At 42.2% G+C, this 26,820-nt stretch overlaps 1 protein-coding gene across 1 annotated transcript; it reads right to left on the reverse strand.

Annotated features, from left to right (window-relative positions):
* wnt7aa (wingless-type MMTV integration site family, member 7Aa) lies at nucleotides 1-25,709 on the reverse strand. Its single transcript, XM_038812727.1, has 4 exons — nucleotides 25,485-25,709; nucleotides 23,684-23,910; nucleotides 21,233-21,504; nucleotides 1-4,324 (listed from the first exon to the last, which is right to left on the reverse strand). The coding sequence occupies exons 1-4, from the start codon at nucleotides 25,553-25,555 to the stop codon at nucleotides 3,845-3,847; spliced, it is 1,050 nt and encodes a 349-aa protein (XP_038668655.1). The 5' UTR covers nucleotides 25,556-25,709; the 3' UTR covers nucleotides 1-3,844.
* Nucleotides 25,710-26,820: the final 1,111 nt, after the last annotated feature.

Genomic DNA, 26,820 nt, shown 5'->3' on the forward strand with positions numbered 1-26,820 from the left:
TCGTGGAAATGCTTTCATTTTATTTTTAGTATTTTCTTACATGTGAAGATGTGTCTGTCAGCCACTGTTGGCTGTACTTCGACCCTAGAATGTGAAAAATGATTTAGGTTCTGGATTCAACCATTTTCAATCATTTGTATAACGTGCAACTCTGAACATTTTGGGAATGTTGTCTGTGAAGTTTCAGTTGAAGTGCTGATGTCTTCCTTGGAAGATGGAGTGGCAAATCTGAGGAAATAATGTTACTATCACGCAGTACTAAAAGCATCCTGCAATGCATTACATCACATTTACGACAGAAACGTGCAAAGCTGGGATGATCTGGTCAAGGGAGGCTGAACTGTCCACTAGTGATCTATACGGTTTGCTTTTCAGTGGTAATTAGGTAACTCTCAGGAAAATAGTTTCACAACTCCTTTGCCCTTGTGCATTTGTTAGAAGCAAACAGGAGCCAGAAACAGGGACGTGACAATCATTTGCTGTGCGCCCCCCCCCCCCCCCCCCACCAATCATTACATTACCTTTGGTTTTTGGACAAAGGATTACCAAATGTTACTTAGGTTTGCATAGTTAACATTTCGGTAATGGGTAGCCAGGATTCTCTCAGCAACTATAAAGCATTTTCTAAAGCAATCTGCCGTTGTTGTAGCAACTTGTGGTAGAGCTCTGAATAAAACAGATGTCACTGTTGCAGACTGATGCAAGAACAATCTATCACTGCGTTGTTACCACTCCTCCTGTCCAAGAAAGTCATCAGAATGGCAGATTTAGCTGCATAATCATCAGCATAAGCTATTAGCAATGTCTTCCCTCATCCTGTTATTAAAAGGTGAGATGTTATGTTAGTCTTCGTGCTCTGTTTGGTTGAGGAGCTGATAAACTAATGAAGCACTGACCACTTACTAATTATTGTTTGGCTTAAGTCTTATTTGACTGAACAAACACATTTGTATCTTATTGAAATATTCTCGGGTCACCAATTAGAGATAGGTGGCATATGGATTTCATCCAATGATCTCTGGGTGGATTTTACTTGGAAATACAGAAGAATTTGGAAAATATGTTGACAGGGTTAGATTGATGTGCGATTTAAAAATATGCAGACAGATGTGATTCTGCATGGCAGTAAAGGGAAAAATTCAGATGTGAGTGGATTAAAGAAGAAAGGAGCATTAAATAAATGTAAAAAGTTGAGAAAACGTACAACCTTTACAGTATTACATTCAATTTATACCCATTATTTAATTTGTGGATCACAAAGGATTGCGACCCATGAAATTGTATAATCTTCTAATCCTGTACAAACAGGGTCAGTAAAACTATTAAATGCTGCAGTATTGGGATTATATGCAACAGTTGGTAGAGCAGTACTTTAGTTTCTTACAAATATTCAGAATAAAATGTTACTGTATATTTTTAATATTGCTTCTGAGCAAGATTGTGAAATGGCAGAATTTGCATTATCTGTGTTAGAAATCCAGATGAGAGCTTCTAGCAAGTAACCTGCCTTATCATGGCCAAGACTAAGGAATAAAGTCTGTATGCTAAAGGACTCCTGTGTGTATTTTCTATACATGTCGAAGCAAGTAGATCATACATCTGAGAACCCGTTTTTTTTTTTTAAACTGTTAATTTTTTCAATGGCACCTGGTTTTGGATTTTCCTTTCCGTGGTAGAAAGACAACTCTCAAAAGTGAATGTTCAGCTTTAGTGAGATAATTGTATGATAATATGTGTATCTAAAGCAAACTCCCTGGGAAATAGTGTCAAAATTAAATACGAAAATGCATTGCATTTTCAGAGGGTAGAAATCAGAGGGTATGTAGTTTAGTATATATTGGTCCATGAAAGTTTGTTACTTTAATGCAGTCTGATTTTATTAACCAGATAAAAACTTCAAATTCTGAAAGGATTTTAATCTGGGTGCCTTGTAGCTAGCACAAACTACAATTTTTTTGTATTCTCTTGATCTTATATAATACTGTAGACTCTTAAATTTGAATAGTTTTGGTACACTTGAAAGTAAAATACGTACGAGATTTACCTGTGCTGCAATTGCTAAACAGTCATTGTGTTCTTGCTAGTGAAACCTTCTTGAATTCTCAGCATTCTTTATGAAAGAAATAGACCACTTTTCATTGTTGTTTAGATAACAGCTCTGTCTGTTATCTGTGTGAATCAGACAGTGTGTATAGTGCTAGTTTGTACAGTCACAGTCTGAAGCATGGCAGTGACGAAATCAATCTGACACTTTCACAATATGGAGCTTTATCTCAAAGCACACACAGCACATTTGCTAGTCATAACCCCACATTTTAATGACTGACGCATGCGGGAAGCAATTTCAATTTTTTTCTGGAAGGGATAAATGAGTATCCAGTTAATACCAATCATGAATTCAAGCCAACTAACAAAATTGATGCTACATACCCTGTTCTTGTTTTGCATGTTCTGCAGTTTGAAATGCAATAATGAGCCAATTTGTACACACACATCCGGATAGAGCTAATCTAAGAAAGTTCATTGTGCATTTTTGACGCATCTACCATTTGAATCTGAATTTATCCAGCTTGCTGCTGTTCTGTCCTTAAACTAATCAGTCTTAATGCTGTTAAATTCCCTCAGATCTATTACAAATAATCACAGCTTTTATGCCTGTTTTAAGAAAAGTACTGGTTATAGAGTTATACAAGCAGAAACAGTATAAATAAAATATTCATATAAAAATAGTCTCTTACAAAATATATTCTCTTAACCTATGGTTCCTTTTTCCACATGATGGGATTTGTCTGGAGTATCAAATTTGATAATCTTTAGTTCAAATGGTTTATAATTAGTTGACATCTCAAAATGAAAAATAATCAAGTGTTTACAGTAGTTTAAATGATCACAACCAGTTTGATTTTCCAGACAACGAGCAGCAAAACAGCAGAAGATTTACAAAAGATGCCTGCTTTTGTCAGTAAAAGCCTGATGTTGCAGGACACAGAACGTTCCTGCAAACAGCTGTTAGAAATATACGAGCAAAACCTAATATGTACAGCCAAACAAATCAAATTCTTGCTGCATCTAAAGAAATTATTCCACAAAGGAAGTAAGGCTCTCTTTCTTTGTAGAATTATCCCACGGAAAGTTCTTTTAAAATAAATTAATATTAGTTTCTTTTTCTCTAAATATATTGTTAAATATTGTCGTTACTATTTACTTAATGTTGCTGGTATAGTCAGTCATTATGCCCAAGTGCCCCAGTCCACCATGGTTTTCTTAATGGCTGTGAAAAAATGTGGTAGGAAAGAAAAAGCTGATAAGTCAGTGTCTATGGGAAACTGAAAACAGTGATACTTGCTGTAGCCAATCCTGTGAGATCCAGACAGGCAAGACAAGCAGAAGCTTTTCACAAATGCAGAAACCTAAATCTGCATAATCCACACTCAAAGCAGAAATTCTCACAGGGGCATTGTCAACCCTGTCCTGTTTATAGTCCATATTTAAAGGGTGTTTTTTTTTCAAGCAAAGTTACTGCTGAACTTCACTATGGCTCTTTCAACCTTGTGCCATTTTCTGTTCAGACCTGGATTTATTTCAATGCACTAATTGAAATAGGCTTTACGTATTTGAATTCTGTGTGGTATATTTATGGAAATGGAAACAGGTGCTTCTCTTTGTAATCCAGCTGGGCTCATCAATCTGGCAACATTATCAGACAGGGATCCTCAAGCTTTTGCATTCTATAGGAAAGCGAGACATTATTTGCAAACTCACAGCCACTAGATTGAGATCATGTGCAAATTTAGGAATATTTTCTTTGGAGGGTATGACTCTCCTCCCTATAAAAGATTCAATATCATTTACATGTATAAACTTCTGTTCTTTCGCTACAAGTGTTGCACTTGACATAACAGCACCAATGGAATTTGCAGTTGCACTGCCAGACTCTGGAATACTGGTGAGTGTTGTATCCCCGTCCACAACACATCAAATCACAACTGTTGTTTTGTGAGGATGTCTTGTTACACATTCTTCCCTGTGTCCCAACACTCCCGGTGATTGGATCCTCCTCGCAGTAGTTAGGAGATTTCTCAATGTACACCAAGTCTGTAACCATCGGTTTACGATATGAAAGTGGCTTTTTAATCTTCAAGAAGACTGGTCGCTTGTTTCGATGCGTCCTTACTGGTTCAACCTGAACTGCTTCATTGTATTTTTCTTTCAGGATGTAGCCCAGTTCTCTGAATTTGGGTAGCATGGTCCAGCATGTTTTAGTGGTACACGATCCAGACACTCCATGACATTTGCATTCCAATTTCATATTTTCTCCAAGGATCTAGAAAAAAATAAATGCAACACATGTAACCAAACCCACGATAAAGCAGCCAGCCTATGTTGCATTTGCACCATTTGAGAATTCGAAATGTATTATAACACTGACTGAATGGGTACTAATGAGATGAAAAAGCAGTGCAGATAAATAAGATTCAGCCAACCAGACTAAGAATCAAGGATTCATTTCTGACCACAATTCAACTTAAATATCAGAATCATAGAATTTACAGTGTAGGAGGAGACCATTCAGCCCATCGAGTCTGCACCAGCCTCCGGAAAGAGCACCCTACTTAAGCCCACACCTCCACCCTATCCCCGTAACCCAGTAACCCCACCCAAACGTTTTGGGCACTAAGGGCAATTCATCATGGCCAATCAACCCAACCTGCACATCTTTGGACAGTGGGAGGAAACCGGAGTGTGCGGAGGAAACTCACGCAGACACGGGAGAACGTGCAGACTCCGCACAGACAGTGACCCAAGCCGGAAATCGAACCTGGGACCCTGGAGCTGTGAAGCAACTGTGCTAACGTGCTGCCCACTTAAGTCATGATCAAAAATTGTGGTTACTGTAGTCTATTAGAAATCTAATAGAAGTTACAAACAGACTGTTAATAGAGCCTTCTGAGAAATGGTAGTGTTAAATATGGGTGACACAGTAGCACAGTTGCTTGACAGTGCCAGGGTCCCAGGTTCAATTCCTGCTTGGGTCACTGTCTGTGCGGAGTCTGCATGTTCTCCCCGTGCCTGTGTGCGTTTCCTCCAAGTGCTCTGGTTTCCTCCCACAAGTCCCGAAAGACATGCTTTTTAGGTGAATTGGACATTCTGAATTCTCCCTCAGTGTACCCGAACAGGTGGCGGATTCTGGGGACTAGGGGATTTTCACAGTAACTTTGTGTAACCTACTTGTGACAATCATTAAAATTATAATTAAAAACATTTTTAAAGTTGTTTTTCCTGATATCATCACTTTGGCTGTCTGCCAGCAATGCTGATCTTTGATTTGATCCTTTCTCCTGTTAAAGATTAACTGAATGACTAAATCAGGTAACCACTGCCCCCCCCCTCCCCCCCCCCCCAAGGTGAAAGCACATTTTGGGGAACTGAATAGTACAGTAAGAACTTGTACTCTTTCTTTTATTTATTCTTTCATGGGTATGGACCAGCATATATTGCCCATTAATAATTGTTCTCAAGAAGGCGGAGGCAAATTGTCTTCTTGAACCGTTGCAGTCCATGAGTTGTAGCTATAGCCACAGTTCGGGAGGAAATTCCAGGATTTTGACCCAATGACAGTGAAGGAACAGTAACATATTTCCAAGTCATGATGGTGTGTAGTTTGGAGGGGAGGTTGGAGGTGATGGTGTTCCCCTGTATCTGTTACGCTGGTCTTTTGAGATGGCAAAGGTCATGGGTTTGGAACGCGCTAGCAAAAGAGCACTGATGAGTTGTTGTGCTCCTGGTTAATGGTACACAACACTGCCACTGTGCATTGTTGATGGAGAGAGTGAATATTTAAGGTGGTGGATGGGGTATCAATCAAATGGACTGCTTGACCTGGATGGTGGCAAGCTTCTCGAGTGTTGTTGGAGCTGTACGCATCCAGGCAAGCAGAATCACACTCCTGATATGTGCCCTGTAGATGGTGGACAAGCTTTGGGGAGTTAGAAGGTGAGTTGTTCACTGTAAAATTTCCAGCCTCTGACCTCTCCCAGTGTTTAAATGACTGGTCCAGTTGAGTTTCTGGTCAATAATAACTGCTAGGATGTTGATGGTGGGGATTCAAAATGTTAATGCTAATAAATGTCAAAGGGCAATGGTTAGATTCTGTCTTGTTGGAGATTGAGATTACCTGGTATTTTTGTGGCATGAATGTTATTTGCCACTTGTCAGACAAGCCTGGGTATTGCCCACACAAACTGCTTCAGTATCTGAGGAGCCACAAATGGTCCTGGACATTGTGCAATCACATGCAATCACAAGCAAACATCGCCGCTTCTGGTCTTAGGATGGAGTGAAGGTCACTGATGAAACAACCAAAGCCTGGGATACTACCCTGAGGAATTCCTGCAGAAACGTCCTGTGACTTCAATAATTGTATTCCAACAACCACAGCCATTTTCCTTTGCGCTAGGTATGACTCCAACCCGTGGAGAATTTTCACCCGATTCCCATTGACTCCAGTTTTGCTAGGCTCCTTGAGCCACTTGATATCAAGGGCAGTCAGTCAATCTCACCTCACCTCTTGAATTCAGTTATTTTGACTATGCATGGAGCAAGGCTGTAATGAGGTCAAAGGGCCCTGGTGGAACCCAAACTGAGATTCAGTGAGTATGTTAGTAAGTGTCGCTTGATGACGCTATCGATGGTCCCTTCCATGACTTTCCTGATGATTGGCAGTAGAATGTTGGGATGGTAATTGGCCCGGTTGGAATTTCCCTGTTTTTTGTGTACAGGACATTACTGGGCAATTTTCAACATTGCTGGGGACATGTCAGCTTTGTAATTGCAGGAATAACTTGGATAGGGACCAATGCCGGAATGTTGTCAGGGTACACGGCCTTTGCAGTGCCCTGTGTGCCTTTGGTCGTTTCTTGATTTCATGTGGAGTGAATCAAATTGGCTAAAGATTGATTTTCAAGATGCTGAGGACCTCCAGGGGCGGCTGAGATGGATATCCACTTTTTGGATCCTGATTTTGAACACAGTCCAGATGAGAAGAAAGTAACTTCCTTCTGCACAACATCAAACTGCACCGTACTATGCAATAATGGACAGTCAAGAAACTAGATGTGGAAAATGGAATGATTACCTTAGGTGGGGTTAAGTTATATTAAAATGCAAGGGGTGGGTTCTTCCGAAACAGCGGCTTAAACACCGGAGCGTTTCACGCCGGCATCAATGGATCCCTTGGCCCAGCGATTCACTTACCTGAAGGGGGCCAGCAGGGCGCCGGAGTGTTCCGCACAACTCCGGCTGCCTATACAGGGCCCTGCACTTCCGGCCGCGGGTTCGCGCAACACGTTGGACCCACACAGCAAGCCGGCCCCGAGAATATAGGCCCCCCCAGATCACATGCGCTCGCTGATCGGTGGCCCCTGATCGGAATACTGGCCGTCCTGGAGGACCCCCCCGGGGATGGATTCCCCTGCCCCCCACCAGGGCGGCCGCGGCAGCCGCCACTCCGAGTGTCCGCCAGATAGAACCACATTAGAACCACGCCGGCGGGAACTCAGCCAGCTGTCGGCGGAGAATTGCCGCGGGGGCCTCTTTCAATGGCCCCTGACTGGCGGCGATTCTCCGTTTCGCGTTCCCGATCTTTCTTCTTTTCCTTTCTTCCTGTTCTTTCGGAAGATTCCATAAATTGGAATATTTAGCTCTCGGGCATGCCCAGTTTAGAGCCAGATCTCTGACTTGGCTACAACTGCATATCCTTTAAGAATATGTGCTTTATACTCATGATCTTTATTACTAATGACACATGCATTTGGACACTGAAATCTAGTGGATAACTGTCCCTATTGAAATGAAAATTGCTTATTGTCACAAGTATGCTTGAAATGAAGTTACTGTGAAAAGCCCCTGGTCGCCACATTCCGGCGCCTGTTCGGGGAGGCTGGTACAGGAATTGAACCGTGCTGCTGGCCTGCCTTGGTCTGCTTTAAAAGCCAGCTCTTTAGCCCTGTGCTAAACCTGCTCTTGTGACCTGATAGTGTATTTCTCACATGTTTTCACCTATCACACTAGGTGGCCGATGTGATGCACATTGCTACACAAGGAATTTAATAAGTTTATATCTTTCATCGCTCCCACATTATTTTTAACAGCTATTTTCTTATTACTTTTTCTATTCCCAGGGTATTTACATTATCTTTATCCATTTGTGTACTCTCATCTCCTCTTTATTTTCTCTTTATCTATTATTTACCAGCCAAAGCTTCTTTAGGTGCATCCACATCAGCAGTATAACTCCCTCATGCCCAAGTTCTGATGCTAGTATCCCATGAGAAGTAACCTCTACTTTACACACTAGTCTTTTACAGATATATTGGCTGTCCCTGATCAGTTTATTCCCCCCCCCCCCCCGGTAATAATCTGGAGATTACCACCTTTGAGGTCTTGCTTTTAATTTTACGCCTTGTTTCATTTTTTTTTTACTTTTAAAAATTTATTCTCAGGATATCATTAATTTATTGTCCCTCCTGAGTTACCACACTTGCTACAGCACTTCAGATACTGTGATGTTCATTTGAGACTGGAGTCACGTGGAAGCCAAACTTGGTCAGAACAGGCGGTTCCATTCCCGAAAAAACATTTACGGCTTCATGATCACATTTACTGAATCCAGTTTTCTATTTTCAGAATTTGTTTCTTCCAATTGAACTCAAATATTCAAACTCCCCAGGCAGGATTTGAAGTCACATTCCCAAAGATTATTAGTCTAGTCCTTTGGATTGCAAATCCACAAATATAAGCCTCTTACTTGCTCAGCATGAACTCCTCTTTGTTGTTTCCTATGCGCTGCTTCCAATAGGGATGACAACAACTGGTCATTCCACCTTCTCAGGTTATTCATGAACCTTCTCAACCTTGCCCCTTCGCCCGAGGTGTGGTGATGCTCAGTTTAAATCATCACCAGTCAGCTCTCCCCCTCAAAGGGGAAGGCAGCCTGTGGCCATCTGGGACTATGGGGACTTTACTTTATTTATTCCTCTTCCATTTCCAAGTTCCCTTCGAACCACTTAGAGATCCCCCTTTACCCTGCAGGAACAACTTTTTGATTCAGAAGCAAGAGAGCTCTGCTTTGAGTCATTAGGCCCTTAGAACAACTATATTATTCGGCTCTGTTAGAGCATATTTTTTGCTTTATCTTGCATTTTCTACAGACCAGAATAGTTACCATCTTAAAATCAATATCTGAGAATCTTACAAATATCAATAAGTCATTGACCAGAAACTTAACTGGACCAGCACGTAAATACTGTGGCTACAAGAGCAGGCCAGAGGCTGGGTGTTCTCAGTGAGTAATTCACCCCCTGACCCTTTCCACCATCTACAAGGCACAAGTCAGAAGTATTATTGAATGCTGTCTACTTGCAAGAGTGAGAATGTAACAACTATTCCCCATTTCCAATTCCCTTGTGGAGAAGCCTATGCCTTCATTTGACAACTTTACACAACAGCTGTAGAGCGCAATGGAATCTGGTGAATATTGAATATACACCTTCCACTGCGATGTTATCAAAGCAGCGCTACCGGATACTACACTTTGGCACAATACCTCGTAATGCCTTGTATAAAGCTGTATTGAGAACCCTTGCATAAAGCTGTATTGAGAACCCTTGTATAAAGCTGTATTGAGAACCCTTGTATAAAGCTGTATTGAGAACCCTTGTATAAAGCAGTACTGAGAATAACTCTAATAAACTAAGGCGCTGCCCTTTCTTCTTTGGGACCTGCGATTGCACCTCAGGTCATGTCTAAAACACATTATAGGGATGGAGTAGAAGAAACGTCATTCAGCGACTAGCCTGTGGTGTACCTGACCAAGGGATTGTAGATTCTGACACTGGAGGGTAAATCTCTTGCAGAAAACTCACCTGCCGCCAGTACATAGTGGAAGACCACAGTGGCAGCACTGGTAATAGCTACTTAAAAACTATCTCTTAAACAAAGGTGTTCAAATCCCCAACGTCACCTTAAAATACTCCCCAGGTGGACCAGCACCTATAAAAAGTAGGGAACTCGGTTTTAATTCCACTTATACTCCAGTTCCCCATAAAGATCAAAGGGCATATTTCTCAGTTGCTACACTTGGACATATTAGATTGCCATAGCAAAACATAGGGGAAGACATGGCTGAAAGGACCACATTTTGACTTTTCCAATCAAATATAAGTTTGAAGTAGGAGGTTTTCAGGGTGAGTGATCTTTCGCGTTCAATATTTCTCTGTCCTGTACCCAAGTGATCCAACATACCTAATCTGAGTGGCAGTGAAATGAATCCCATGCATCATTAATCTCAGATGGTTTACTTGTCAGAGCAACAGAGAAGGGCTGGAGCAATCCTTTACTGTACACTGAGGAATGAGCAAGTAGTTTCAATGCATTGATGCCTTGTTTTACATCTTGCTCCATTTATCATGACTAACGATAAATGCTACTAACATGAGAAATGGCAGCAGGAGTGGACCATACAGCACCTCAAATCTGCTCCACCATTTAATAGAATCACAGTTGATCCTCCATCTCAACTCTAACTCCTGCTGGATCCTGACAGCATCAATTTGAAGAGCAGATGACTATAGGTGACAAGAATATACCATTCCACTGTCTAAATGTTGCTCTTCAAATGCTTATTATCAACTGGAGATTTGTTGTCAATATATTTACATCCATGTCTTCGCAGCTACTAATTACTGAGCACTAATATCATTTCTGAACAAGTGCGCAAATTCCAAAAGTTTATGACACCTTCCACTTTGAAAAACAATACACAGTGAAATGACACAATGCTCAGGAACTTTTCAGTGTGTGTACAAAATTTAAAAACTCATATAAGCATTTTTTCTGTGATTGCGTTTTGCAGGATAGAAGTAGCTAAAGTGAGCATTGTCCCCTTAGAGGGTGAGGCAGGGAATTAATAATAGGGGTCGAGGACGGCACAGTGGGTGGCACAATGGCACAAGTGGTTAGCACTGCTGCTTCATGATGCCAGTGACCCGGGCTCAACTCTGACCTTGGTGACTGTCTGTGTGGAGTTTACACATTCTCTCAGTGTCTGCATGGGTTTCCTCCGGGTGCTCCAGTTTCTTCATACAGTCCAAAGATGTGCAGGTTAGATGGATTGGCCATGATAAATTGCCCCTTAGTGTCCAAACGGTTAGGCAGGGTTACGGGGATAGGGCAGGGGCATGGGCCTACCAAAGCTGCTCTTTCAGAGGTTCGTCACAGACTCAATGGGCCGAATGACATTATTTACAATGCTCTATCATTTATTGAAGTTTTACTTTTATTTACTGTGCCTTGCGCTTTTGCCTTTTATTAACATTTACTGCACTTTTACAATCATTTACTCTGCCTCTATTGCCTTTTATTGCTTTACTATCGTTGATTGCATTTTAACTGAGTCATAATTACGAAGAAAATGGATTTTACATCGTAGAAATGAGGTTCTCAAAATGAGTTAGGGAAGAATCTTGTATTTGAAGCAGACACTATCTTTGGTAAAGCATGAGCTCAGCATCCACTTTAGGTAACTGGCTTCTCCAGCTTAATTCTTGAGAGGGCAAAAGAGTAATGAAGGCTCATAGCCTTCATATTGCATCAGTTTGCTCTCACCTATCTGCACCCGATGGACCGGTATATGTTTCAGCCTTATACCTCGTACCTGTCACCCACTTGACATCTTGCCACCATCAATTATTTCACATACCTACGCCTTTATCCCTTCTTTGCCATTTCCAACTATACACTACCATCTCTCACATTCTCTGCCACAAGATCCTATAGCTTTTCCTGCTTCATGGCCACCACTTTCACCTCCATCCTACTTCATGCCTCCACTACTGTGACTCCATCTCAAGCACTTTCTCCCTGTCCTGATTCCTCTTCTCATCTATCGATGCAGTGTCCATGCTAAAATGGTAAAATGGCAGCGAATAACTTGAAACCAGTTGCTGGGTCACAGCCGAGTGCGCACCTCCACCACTTTTCTCGATTGCATCTCACGTGGCCTCTTCCATTAATTTATTTTCTCAATATTCAGAGGACCAACAGTATACCGTTTTCCCAGTATATCAATACTCCACCATCATCATCCCAATGCTCCCGCATCCCAAATCCCTTCTCCCATTGGTGCCACACCTGGCACTTCTAACATGTTACTTCCAGACCCCAGAGCCCTCCACCAGCATTCCACTATCCAAGGACCACCCCACTCCACCTCCCATATATTTTCCCAATTAGCAGAGTAATTTTATAAAGTAAAATTGTTTTTTATGTAGCGATATAACTTTGATTTATCCAAGATGACTGAGCAATGAATGGGCGTCTTCAAACAATCAGTGGGCATTATTTTTATCCCACACCTCTCCCGTCTTCATATCCCTTACCTTCTGCTCTGGATTCCTTTAGACCATCCTACTAAAGCTGCTGAAACTATATTACCTGCCCCAACCTTGAGTACTTCCACATTTCCCCTACCTATGTACAATCTGGAGCATCTTTTCTGCCATATCCCTCTGGATCCCTGGTGCTTTTTCAAAGTCAAGCATCAAATTCATTACATAGCTAAATAAATAATAATCAATCAACTTCAAACCTGATTAAAAATAGGACACAATTACATCACATAATTACAGCACAAAGCACTGCTAATATTCCTGTAATGTATGGTGATGATTAGCATGTTAATTTATTCAATCACTGGAAAGCATTGTCCTTGATAATACATCGTATGTTACGCAGCAAAAAGCAGAAATGCCCTCTGCCTCACTGCAATATCATGAGTGATCGGTTAGCATATTTGTGTTTGTCAAACTTAAAATGCCATATTTCAAAGTGCCACATGTGTGTAAATTAAAGAAGAAAACAATCAGTAATTTCATGTTGATTTCAGAAATTAATGGGAATGGGTCGAATGTGATGGTCCCATCATAGCGTGGCCAGGGTGCAAAATGCAGCAGCCGTTCAAAGGTCCACAAACTTCGGTGGGACTGTAAGATCCTTCCAGCGGGAATGGCCGTGAATTTCCGCCCAATAAGTACACCCACAATCTGCAAAACTTCCCCAGGGGTAGGGCTGGGAGGTCACTCATCCCTCACCTCTCCACTGTATTGTGTGAAGACTAAAAATTAATTTAAAAGAAAATCCTTTCTGTATCTCAATATATAAATAATTATCCATCCCTTTATGTATGTACAGATACAGTGCCAAAAAGATGAATCTATTTTCTGTCTCTTCCAGATGCTGTCCATCCACATTCGGACTCAATAATTCAGGGGCCTCAATATTTTTTTAATTACTATGGAATGACAAGAAGTCCAAGGATACAACTAAAGCAACTGTAGTCTCTCAGCGAGAACAACACTCTGATCCAGACATCGATCATCCCCAGCATTATTCCCCTTGCCAAAAAACCTTCCTATGCAGTCACTGGGGATGTTTCACCTGTTTTTTTTCACCTCCTCCCTACCTATCATTCAGGGCTCCAAACACTTCTTCCAGGTGAAACCTGCGTTTAATTGTACCTCTTTCCATTTAGTGTACCGCATTCACTGCTTACGGTGTGGCCTCGTCGTAGAATTGGAAGACCAAAAACAGATCAGGCGACCCTTTTGTGGAACAGCGCCAGTTAGGCAGCAAGTGCAATTCTTCACCAGCCATTTTAATTCTCAACGCCAATCTCACTCTGGCCTTGGCCACTACACTGCACAAACATAGGTCAACAGAGGCTTGAGGGGCAGCACCACACCTTTTTATTAGACACTTTACAACCTTCCCAACTCAACATGGACTTCAACTATTTTAAATTATAAACACTGCTCACGTTTTTCCTCAGATGGAAGCTGCTGGCAATGATTCTCTTTTTGCAATTTACACCTTCTCTGGACTAAGCTTTTGATCTTTACTTGTTCAATTACCCTCTCCTTTTGCCTTACACCATTGTCCCTTTTGTCATTTGATTCCTCCTATCTCCATCCTATCACAGACCTTCTCTTTTGTTCTTTCTCCCCCCCCCCCCCCCCCCCCCCCCCAAACACCTCCCTCCCCCCGCCACACAGCCTTCCTCTACCTCTGTACTGGCTTGAATCCTGTTACATCCCTAGCTTTTTCCAGTTCTGATGGTAGGTTGTCGAGATGAAACTTTAACCTGGTTTCTCTTTTCACCAATGGTGCCTGACCAGCATTTTGGGTTTTCTTTTTCGAATTTCAGATTACCAGCATTTGCTGCCTTTTGCTTTTACACATATATGGCACCTTTAGTCAAGAAAGAAAAAACAAAGGCACTCCATAGAAGGCAAAAATTGAACACAAAGGCAAAGAAGGATGAATTAGTAGGAATAACTAAAGCTCAGTCAAAGAGAAATCTTAAAGGAGGAGGGCTGAGGGCTGGGGGAGAGAATTCCAGTCCGGTATCTTGATAACCAAGGCATAGTTAGCAATGGTGCGACAAAGAGAGGTGGCATACATAACAAGCAGGAAACAAGGCTGGAGAAATAAGGAGCATTATACTACTGGACAAGTCTACTAGGCAATGAGGTTTAAGGCTATGGAAGGATTTAAACACGATTAGCATTTTTGATTTGAGGCGCTAGGAGACTGGAAACCAATGTACAGTATAGATGGATGTTTTCAGCTAATGTGTGGAAATGGTCAAGGGTAAGCATGTAAACAAGGAAAAGAAAAGGACTAAGGATAGATGCTAGGAGGACTCCGAAGGTTATTGTGCACGGATTAGAAGTGAAGTCATTGCTTTGGCAACCATTACATCGATAAGGGGAACCAAGAAAGATTGAACTGACCAAGCAGAACAACAGATGAGCAATATTGGAGGAGGATGTTGCAGTGTACATTGTCACTGGTTAGAAATGGGCAGAGGGCAATTAATTATGGTCACGGTTGCTGAGAATATCATTCATAACTTTAATACAGACCAGTTAATTTTTGTGGAGGAGTGGAAACCTGATGGGAGTTAAATGAAAGGAGTTGCAGGAACAGTGGAAATGGATCCGTGAGGCAGAAACATATTTAAGGATAATAACCAGGAAAGGGAGATTGGTGACGGGCCAATATTTTGTAAGGACACATGCTCCACAATAAGAGAAGATTTGATAAAAGTGTTCAAAATCTTGCAGGGAGTAGACTGAGTAGGTAGAGAGAAACTTCTCCCTTTGGAAGAAGGTTCAAAAACCAGAGGACACGGACTTAAGGTGATTAGCAAATGAAGAACGGAAAGATAGGAATTCTGTGCAGTGGGTGTTTAGGAGATGGAACACACTGCCTGAGAGTTCGCTGCAGACAAATTTGATTGCAGCTTCAAAAGGAAATTAGATGAATTCATGAAAAGACACAAGTTGTAGGGTAACAGGAAGAGGGAGTGGGATTAACTGAGTTGCTCTTGCAGCGAGCAGCCATGGACGTGACAAACTGAATGGCCTCCTTCTGTGTTGATCTAGCAACATGTCTAGCAGAGAGTTAGATAGTCCCCAAGGAGAAGACACTATTTATAATATCAGCAAGTGTGGGAGCTGGGAAGAGGAGTTGGTTTGTCAGTGGTTTCTTTGGAATTACGAACCCTGAGCTTCCTAAACATTAGCCACTATCATTCGGAAGAAATCTGGGAAAATGTTGACTCAGACTTAAAATACGAACACATCATTTGCGTAAACAATCCATTTTTCATAGGCATTCAGGAAAGATTATCCAGGTTCAAAATGATCGCATAGCCCTTCTTGGGCTCACACTGAAAAGAGGCTTACACTTCACTGAACCTTCCTCTTGTCTATATTTGCACTCTTTCTCCTGTTTAGTTGTTGGCTACCTCTCAACTAGCTACAACATGTAGCACAAAACGGACATCACTGAAATAAGCCTGGTATCTCAAAAAGCTTCAGGTCATCAGGGTTCTGCAGCTGTTTCACAAATTCCACATCACTCAATGTAACATATTCCACTACTTTCTAATCTACTGCTACCTCTAACACACAAAGGTGTGCCCCAAGCTCCTTACAACTATGTCTCCAAAGTCTAAAAATCTCTGACAGACAGATCTCCTCCTTCTGTTTAATATCCATCTTCACATCAACCAAGAACACAAAAAACAGAATGGCCAGAGGCTGCCACATAATGAGAGGAATGGATAGGTTATTAAAGCTGTTCCTCGATAATCAAATGCAGCAGAATCCACAGGTAGTAAACTAAAATCATGCATGTAACACAATACAATCCCAATGATTTCTGTAATTGTGGGAATTGCTATAGATACACACTTGTTATTGACATTTTGAATGCTTACAACGCACAAGGACCGGAGCCAGTGCCCAGTCTCACGTCTTGCATTGCATTGTGTTGTGTGATGTCCAGAAAATGTGACATATGAGCAGTGTTTTTTGTTCTTTGTTGGTTACATTATTAATAGCTGTGATAGATTACGCTCATATTCTTCTCTCCCCAGCAAACCAACTTAAAATACTTGTGCGATACATTGCAATCTAGGCAATTAACATATGGTTGGAACTGAGAACGCACAAAAAACATCTGGGGACTCATCCATAACTTATCTTAAGGTCTTGAGCTCCATCATATATGCAGATTTTGCAGGTGATCAGGAACGTTTGGAGCATTATATAGATTTAGTGCTATTAATTTCTTTGACACAAGGCAGTGTCTGATAGCATTGAATGATACTGGGACCTGGTATATATAATGTAACAGAGGAATGGATTGCATGAGGAAGAATACAATACCTCCCTACGGCAACAACACAACATTTTGGTTTCTCATGTCAGCTGTCGTTGTGATCTCAATGAGGAAAATTAGGATACGTGTTTGCCAAATTAGCCGTGGAATATTTTGCTGTAAATAGAGTTGGGCCGGAATTTTGTGCTCTCTGGTGGTGAGCTTAGAGACGGGAAGGGCATTTATTGGGTGGGATGGTGGCATCTTGAAACCCTGCTATCTTTCCACCTCTGTCAGAATTAAGTTCTGGGCAGGAAAGCCCATGGTTAACCTTCCTGTCCCGCCGCCAATTGAGGCCTTAAGTGGTCAATTAATGACCACTGAAGAGTCTCATCCCACTGCTGCTGGTATTAACCCAGATGCAGAAAGGTCTGTTGCCATCAGGCGTGCGCTACAGGTAATATTGTCAGCTTGTCACCTATTCAGTGGGTGGGGGGTTCCGTCGACAATAGACACATTGCCTGATCAAGGGATTGGACATCGGGAAGGCGGGTTCCTGTTGAGAGTCATCCTCCTGCCCTTGCTGTCAACCTCCCTGCACCCTTCTCCCCGCCATATTACCCAGCTGTGACCTGGCTCTGTCTGTAATCCGGGGACTCCGGGGCCTATCCTTCCGGCAGCAACCATGGCCACCCTAATTGCTGACCACAAGAATTGATGACCTTTGATTGGTTGGCAGCTCTCGGCAGTCAAGACCTCCACTATTGAGGTCTTGATTCCAGGGACAGGTCCACCAGAGCCTGATTGGTATGTGCTTCGGCAGGCCTTCTGAAAAGAGATAATGTGGATCTCTACCCAGCTCTCCAGACAGCATTGAGACCCTGGATGCCTCAAAAGATTCCACCCGTGGATTATACTTAAGTTAATTGAAATTGTTTTTCTCTAGTAACGTGCAACATTACGATGGATTCTGCGTATTGTCATTGCATTTGATTATTTTCACATTATTAAATGTCCAGCTATTTGCAAAGATAAATTATAAATGAGGGGCATCATTCAGTTCATTCATGGTCCTGGAGGGAGTGAAGTGTGAATTTACTAAAATGATACCTAAGGGGTAGCAACAAGCAGAGGTTTAAGTAACTAGGATTGTATTCCCTTAAACTGAGGAGGTTAAGAGGTAGTTTGATCAAAGCTTTCAAGCTATTAAGGGAATAAAGGAAACAGATAGGGTAGATAAGGGGAAACTACATCCGCTAGTTGGTGGGATCTAGGACTAGACATCATACTGGGAAAATTAGAACAAGCCCTTCCGGGAGTGAAATTAGGAGCACTACTTATTGCAAAGTGGGTGAAGTTTGGAATTCTCTTCCGCAAATGGCAACTGATACTAGAACAACTATTAATTTTAAAACTGTGATCTATATTGAGGGTTGGATCAGCTGTGATCTCATATAATGGTGGAACAGACCCAATTGGCTAAATGGAACCCTCCTGTCCCAAGTTCATCTTTCCATTGAAACATATTCCGTCACCATTACAGCATCAAATCGGCTCTTGATTGATTCCAGAAAACTTGTTTCCATGCCAGGTATAGATCACCCTTTGCTTGAAGAGGCACTTCCTGACATTATCTGGGAACCCGCCTTTGATGCCCCAAAGCCTACAGTTTTAGTTTCATTTGAAACAATGTCCCAAGTTAACTCTTTAAAGTTGTCTTTCATTTACTTTCTTTCAAGGCTGAAGAGTTTGCTTTTTTCTAATCTTCCGACAAGAGAGGTCAGCCTCACTGGCCCTGCCATGCACTGCCTACAAGCATATGGCTCAGTGCTCCAAACTGAATGCAGTACTCAAGCTGCAATCTTAGTAGAGCATCCTACAGTTCAACTATACTCTGCCAGTAGTTTTTTGAGATATTGGCTTTGTTGATTGCCGCAAGTTGAGTCTATTATCACTTTCAATCTTTCAGCTTCTTGGTAAGCTTGTCTGACATTAATCATTCAAATATGAATGCCGCCTATTTTTTCCTTTTTGCTAGAAAAACCTTATACTTATGCCTATTTAATTACATCCGTTATAGTTCTGCTGAATTGCTAATTTCATCTAAATTATTCTGCTTCATCAGCCTCAACTGACCCTGCTCCCTCTAGTATTGATGAGCTAGCATTGCATTTCTGTATCTAGGTTGTTTGTGTAGAATAGAAACAGAAATGTCCAAGCAATAATCCTCAAAGCACTCCACTCAGTACATCTCCACAATCCATATTGTTCCACTAACACGCTTTCTCTCTTCCAATTCCCTGGCTTTACCTTATGCTTGCATGACAGATTTTCATGTTGAGCTACATTGAAGGCTTTCTGCTTCTTGAGCTACATCTACATGCTTTCCGATGTACACTTGGGCAATCCCTTCCTCAAAAATGTCAAGAAGGCGTGGGAAATAATAATATCATGCTGTGGTGTTATGCAATTTTGAATATGATAACGTGGCATTGGTAAAGTAGTTATGGAAGAAAATCATGTGGTTAGAACCAGGTGATAATTTGGAGCCCTGAGGCATCCGCACATCTATCATCAAACTTTCAAGGGGGAGTGATCATTTTTTTAAATATAAGAAAGGAAAGTTTTGTCTCATTTTTCGAACTATGGATAATGGGGAAATTATCAGATTCTTCCTTATAATATTATTCCTTCAGTGCTAGGAACCTTAAGATATGTCTGAGTAATGGTTTATGACATGATTAATGAGAAACAAATATGATGTTAGAATTGAGAAAATGGAATGATAGATGCACAGTTTGTTTTGAAGTATCTTTTATATAACATATTATATAAATGATTGGAGTCTTGCATTAGATGCCATTATGATGAAGTTGTAACTTTTCTCACTCCTAAAAATAAAAGGATTGCTAAATTCCTTTATTATTATGGCACCTTTTTTATATCTATGAAAGCTACCATTTTTCTTTCTCTGGTTTTATAACCTAATTACTGACTTTCTTGTAGCCTATCCAAAATATGCTTTCCTTCAAAAAATGAAGTAATTATTTATAATCTATGAGTCACCATATCAGTTAAAGTTGAAGGGCATTTTTCAAAGCTTGAATGCAAAAGTCTACCAGCCCAAGTGAAAATAATATATGCACCATTAGTTTCAGTGTCTTTGTTGGTGATTTATATGTGTTCCAGATTGATTGTGCACAAGAGGGAAAAGAGCTTTAAAAGCAACTGGTGCCAGTGAAAAGCAGGCAATGCAACCATATTGCTTTGCACTGCTGTGAATTCTCAGCTCAGTAGTCAGCCTAATGTCATCTTGAAAAATGATGATAATATTGTAAACTACAACTGAAGAAACAACAACCATTGCACTTCCAATCAAACCACCAAAATCTTCTATCTGGACAAATTCACAGTTTCAACAATCAAAACATAGCTTGGGTTTTAGCGCCTTAGATGATTGTGAAAAATCCATATTACCTCAGCACCCTTTTTAGTTACATATTTGGTTATGCAGATTTAGACTATTAACAATACCTTTGTGTGTGAGGATATGATGTTATCCTTTTAAACCCATTTTCACCCTGTACTTTCTGCACAGTGGCACAAAAATATGACACTGAATGCTTCATAAAATCCAACGATTATCTGTAATAAATTTAGCAATGAATCACATCTGGTGGCACAGTGGTTAGCACTGCTGCATCACAGCACCAGGGACCTGGGTTCATTTCCAACCTCGGGTGACTGTCTTTGTGAAGTTTGCCCATTTTCCCTGTATCTGGGTAGATTTCCTGTGGGTGCTCTGATTTCCTCCCACAGTCCAAAGATGGGCAGGTTAGATGATATGGCCAGGCTAAATTGCCCCTTAGTGTCCAGAGACATGCAGGTTAGGTTAAGGGTTATTGGGATAGGGTGGGGAAGTGGGCTTGGGTAGAGTGCTCTTTCGGAGGGTCGGTGCAGACTCCATGGGCCAAATGGCCTCCTTCTGCATTGTAGGGATTCTATGAACATTTTCTTTTCCCGACATGTTTGGCTGTATGGAATTTTGCAATGGAGCTCCTCAAAACCCAAAGAACAAATATGATCTAGAATTCCAGTTTAAAGTTAAAACAAACTTTTAAAATGGTTCTGCATGAATAATATTGGTGAAAAGTATTTATCTCAGATAATGGAATGGTGCATATGTTATGTCATTCTGTTTGCTTGGGAGACACCTAGATATACCTAATTAGGTTCGGTGGACTTGCTATGCTAAATTGCCCCTTAGTGTCCAAAGGATAGGCGGGGTAATGGGGATGGGAGAGTGGGCATGGTTAGGGTGCTCTTTCAGAGGTTCGGTGCAGACTCGATGGGCCGAATGGCCCTCTTCTGCACTGTAGGTATTCTATGATTCTAATTGTTCTTTCATTTGTGTTCCATTTCTTCGAATATAATTGAAGGATCAGAAAATGCAACATATGTTTTTTGCTACTTCTTTCCATTCAAGACAAGTGGCTATCATTCTTACCTTACGCCCTGCTTCATTGTTGTGCAGGTTCATCAGGGTCCTGGCATTTTGTTTGATTTCTCTTGCATCTACAAACACTTTGGAGAATCCAATTCCATATCTGATGTCCGCAGAACAGCCTCCCCATTTCCAGCCTTCCTCCTGGTTGTAATGGCCCTGTTTGTCTTTGTCACAGCCACAGTCACTCAGGTTTCCCTGGGTGCATGCAGCAGTAATGGCATGAGCTACTCCGGCAGCAATAATAGCATAAGTGAAGGCTGCTTCTCTGCTTCCTGTAATCAAGATATTGGAACACACGTATCAGTTTGCTTAATAGCACCTCATGTTCTACATTTTTACAAAAAATATACATTTAGAGTATTTTATAGAAGTCTTAATTTAAAGGGCCTTCATTTAAATCTCAACAAATACATCAAGTTTGCAATTCATAAAGTTTCAGGTCAAATCCAAAGTGATGAAAATAATATTGTGCCTGACTTATAAACATATTTTACATTTGTCAAAGCCTTGGCAAAGGGTCACCTGAACTCGAAATGCTAGCTCTCCCTGCAGATGCTGCCAGACCTGCTGAGATTTTCCAGCATTTTCTCTTTCAGATTAAAAATACTTAAGTGGTTACAAGAAACTCGGGTCAATGTCAAAAGGTAGAAAACAAATCCGATTGTGTTCACTAAACATCATGCCAAACTATAAGTACAAACTATCAGATAGAAGGCTACCTCGGGCAAATGATTATTCTCAACAGAGTTACAGTGGGAGATAGTTAATTAACTAGTTAATTAGTTAATGCGACTTTTTAAAAAAGGTTTCTTTTTTTAAAGATCACATTCCGAAGTCGTTCATCACACATCCGATAACATGGTGCTCATGTTTTGCTTCGGCCTTAATTAAAAAGCACCGAATTGTCATCCGAGTTAACAAAAGCATCTTGCGTTCTTGCCTTTGTGAAATTGTTGGCAGTTGTATGTATGGCTCTGTATGTATGTTAACAGCCGGCTGGTTCACATCCTTTATTTCTGGATAAAGTTGAAAGGTGGCAACTTCCGGCAATAAGGAAGTCGGGGACGAGAATGAGTCACACCAGTTGGGGTGAGAGCTGGACTGTTGAAAATGGAAAGGATTCTCGTCAGAGCGATCATCGCCGCAGTAGATATTCCGCCTTGGCGGGTGTGTGGGTCGTTGAAATGTGCGCCTGCATCATGTCATTGGCTGCACCTCAATGCTGTGCATTCTAAATGGAAGTCGCCTCCAGACCATCACTCTTGGGGACCTGCAGTTCTGTAATTTGCAGCTATACCCTTTGAATGTGTATCGCTGAGATTACACATGGAAAAACAGGAGCCAACGCAATAGATAGCAGGAGGTAATTACCCCCCGACAGAAACAGGATATGATTCCTCAACTCCCATCCTTTATTCCAGGGATTTTTACAAAATCAGGATAAACACATCGACTGACTCAGAGAGGCACGTGATTTAGAAGCCAGGTAATTGGCTCTGAGTCATGGGCTAAGGGTTTGTTTATGACGAAAGTTACACCTTCTTTGAAGTCAGACTTGATCAAATGTTTACCGCATTATGCGTCTAAGAGTCAATAATCACCGGGCGTTTCAAAGGATGGTCAGGTATTCTGCTGCTTTGGCGGACGCTCAAGTTTGACAATGATTTGAATAAACTGCCCGTGTTGCAAAGACTGGTAACATGTGTCTGCTGTTGCTAAATTGGTGTTGCTGATTCACATGGGTGGGAGAGTAGCGCTGCTTAAAGGGATTGGCAAAGACCGGGGGTCGTCACAGGAGCTAACCCCAATAGCAAAACAAAATCTACCCACCTGTGGAAAGTGAAAGGGCTTTCTGATTTTTTCGTTTCAGAGGGCCCAAAATATGAGATTTGAGTTACTTTTAAAAACACAACTTGAAGGCACACTTAGGTTTATTCTTAAATAAAGCCATGATGTGGAGATGCCGGCGTTGGAGGGGGGTGAGCACAGTAAGAAGTCTTACAACACCAGGTTAAAGTCCAACATGTTTGTTTCAAACACTAGCTTTGGAGCACTGCTCCTTAGGTGAACGAAGAGATATGTAAGTAAAGCGAGTAATTAAAAATGGTCTATCAATTCTTCTGGTGAACCAGATATTGACTATGACATAAAGGACCCATAAACAGCCGCTTGTTCAAAATTGTAACCACCAGAAATTGACATTTGACTCAAAATTCGACATGTCTATTTGGACAAGTTGACAGAATTGGTTCCAGAGGGGGACTGGTTGTGATTGGGTGATTCTAAGCATACCATGTGAAATTGACCAGACTGGAACATGAAAACTATAGTTTGTTTTGCTTATTGCCTGTATATTTCAGACACAGTTCCCTGCTATCCAGTGGTCTGATTTCGATATCTTGCACCGTGGCAGGTTGCAATAGACAGCAGAGTTTGCGTTCTCACACATACCAACTCTCAGCTCCTTGCCAAAGACGGTTCTTTCGCCGAGTGCGGAGCAGTTCCAGCGGCCGTATCGGAACTGGAATTGACACTCGTTGATTCCCATCTGAGCCCCTTCTCCGATGACGATGATGGCATCGGGGCGACTCTGACAGATCGCCCGCTGACGAGGTGCCAGTCCCGGTATCTTGCTGCAGATAATGTTCACTCCCAGCGCCACCACCGAGGAGAATCCGCTGTAGTAAATAGAGGCAGACATTGAGGAAGAGAGCAAGCACCACAACTAATTATTAACCCCAAACATGTCATTCGCTGCATAAATACAATCGAGTCATTTTAAAATCATAGATGAGTGTTTCCTGATAAGGTTCGACAGTATCTTGTTTTATGATCTCGTCATTTCCATGGGTTTAGTCATATCCAGTGGGCCATTCAGCTAACTTTGTCCAATTCTTTTGATAGAAGGTTTACTTCTATCAACAACTGAGCAGAGATAGCATGGTTTTTCAAAGCTCCTCTCCTGTCTGTAGAGTTTTATTTGGAACGCTAGGGTTTGGACAGATCAGGTAAAACTAAAGACTGGTGAGCGAGGGTGATGATGAAGTGAAGGAGCTCGCAGCCTCCATTTATCTTTGGGATGTGGTACACAGTCCGCCCGGGGAAGCCCGCGACACGACAGAGAATATGGGAGACAAGTGGCAAATGCTGTGGTATTAAATAGCAAAGAGCAAATGATGTACCTCACTTGATACGAAACAATCTCACATCAATCAAAACGTGCAATCTGCTTTTGAACACTGTTGGCGTTCATTTGATCAATTCGCCTGCATTCTGATCTGAACCGGTTGAAATAAACCTGCCCACCTCTCAATGTGGCCCCGTCTATACAACGAAACTTCTTAACTTATTCAATGGAGCGATAACCTGGGGCTGGTATTGGGTCAATCGCGACAATATTTCTGCTGGAGCAGTTCTGACACTTCTGTTTCAGGAATTCTCTTACAAACTCCCCTCCTCGAACAGTTTACCCGATCTGCACATGCCCATTTTAAGAGTTGTGCTGGAAGAGATGAAGTGATCCAGGGGCAGACAGAGGTTAAATCTGCACGGCAGTGCCATCCCATTCTGTATTTAGTGCTCGATCTATAAATCGGGCTGGAGAGCGCGATTGTGCAAATCTGATCTATCGTATTTGTTCGCTCCGAGTCTCCATATCAACCTATGCTTCCCCAGGAGAGAGTGCCCGGTGCCAACAATAAAAAAAGAGAACCGCGTTTCCTGCTCCTATCTGCATTAAACTCCTTCATTACTCCCAGGACAGCTAGACACAGCTAAAGCCAGCCCCGCCAAGTACACCGTATTTCACATTGACCCATACTGAGAATAACCTGTATGATTTAGAAATGCTGTTGGGGTGGAAGTTGAAGTTACAGGTTCCGTGCAGTATGGGTGCACCGTACACTCTGAGTCCAGGTTAGGGAATATAAAAAAACATCGTTTTATTCTGCAGCCCCGCACCACACTACAGAACCGTTCCCACTTCGCTTTCCTCAAGGCAAGCGCTTAGTGTATGATTTAATTCGCACATTGCTTTTCTTAATAGTTCACTCCTGATAGAAAACATCCCTCCTCAACAGCGTGTGTTAGGCAGACGCAACTCGGTGAGTTTTCAGCATTTAACCACTCCAGCAAACTGTGTTATTAAAGTCACACAAACATACAAAAACACAATCATATCGTCAAAGCTTGCAATGAAAAAAAAACACTGACACGTCCAGACACGGCGATCTTTCCCCGAAAACCGACTTACCCTATTTTCAGATACACGATTCCCACGCAGAGGAAGATGTGAAAAAGCCAGCGCCTGGTTTTCCTGTTCATGGTCTGAAGTTGTGCGTGTGTGTGTGTGTGTGTCGCTGGATGCAATTCTTTTCCTGCAGCTTAATCAGAATCCCAGGCAGAGACAGTCCAGGGTATTTTGGAGGCAAAACTGACCCTTGTGATCTCAGCTCATGCACCCAAAGTAAAAACGACAACCCCCCTCTCTCTCTCCCCACCACCACCACCAACCCAGCGTGTATTGTAAATCCCAGCGGAGAATCGATATCCTGCGCTCCTGGTTTTTTTTACAGATTAACCATCATCTGTATGCGTGTCACACGTCTGGAGATTGCAATGAGAGGCTGGGATGGAAATCACACCGGGTCTCCGGCATCCGCCACAATGAGACGCCGGATCTTCCCCCCCAGGTTCTATATATCTATCTAATCTATTTGGGCGTGTTCGCTGGGGAAACGTACCAGACCCACACAGAATACCTTTTGAGTGCACACACTCACCTTTTTTTTCTCTCTCCGGGGAAAGTGGGAGGGGGAGGAGAGAGAGGGTGTGTTGTGTGTGTGGGTGGGTGTGGGGGTTGGGGGTGGGATTGCTAACCAAGAACGTGCAGCATTCTGTGTGGATGATCTAACCACTTGCCATTTTCAATGGGTGCAGACCCCATTCAGTTTGCTCCGGACGAGCTGGTGCCGGGGGGGGGGGGGGGTGGATCTGATTTGGGACATTTAATGAAGACTTTGTTTTGATTCATTTGGATACTGCAAGCTGTACTGGACCATGAGGACGATATTTTCACTGCCGAATCACTCTCTATCACGGGTAGAATTGCAACTCCTTATCAAGCACTGCCCGTGTGGTATTCTGCTTCAGTTTTGTGGATAGTTGATCAGGGGCTTTTCATCTTAACTTCTCCCCCCCCCCCCCCCTCCTCCTCCCTCCCCCATTGAGCACATTAGATTGTGAGGTGTCTGCCACAAGGTGACAGAGATCCTACCAATGAGAGATTGTATAAAGCAAAGGGATTCTCCTGCTGTGTCTCACAGAAAGGGAACTGAGGCACTTTTGTGACTGACCCCCCCCCCCCCCCCCCAACACACACACACACCCTGACGTGCCACCCTCTATCTACTCCTTCAGTCCTTACAAGTTGTTAGATTTCAGTTTTTAAAAAGGTTTTCTGGCTACCCCCACCCCACCCCACCCCCACCTCCCTCACCCTCGTCCCCCTCCGCCCCCAGCCTGGGCTCACATTTTCTGAGTTCAGAATGAGTAAGTTGTCCCTCCGGATCTGTGTCACCAGACAACGC

The sequence above is a fragment of the Scyliorhinus canicula genome, chromosome 11, assembly GCF_902713615.1.
Source record: "Scyliorhinus canicula chromosome 11, sScyCan1.1, whole genome shotgun sequence".
Lineage (NCBI taxonomy): Eukaryota > Metazoa > Chordata > Chondrichthyes > Carcharhiniformes > Scyliorhinidae > Scyliorhinus > Scyliorhinus canicula.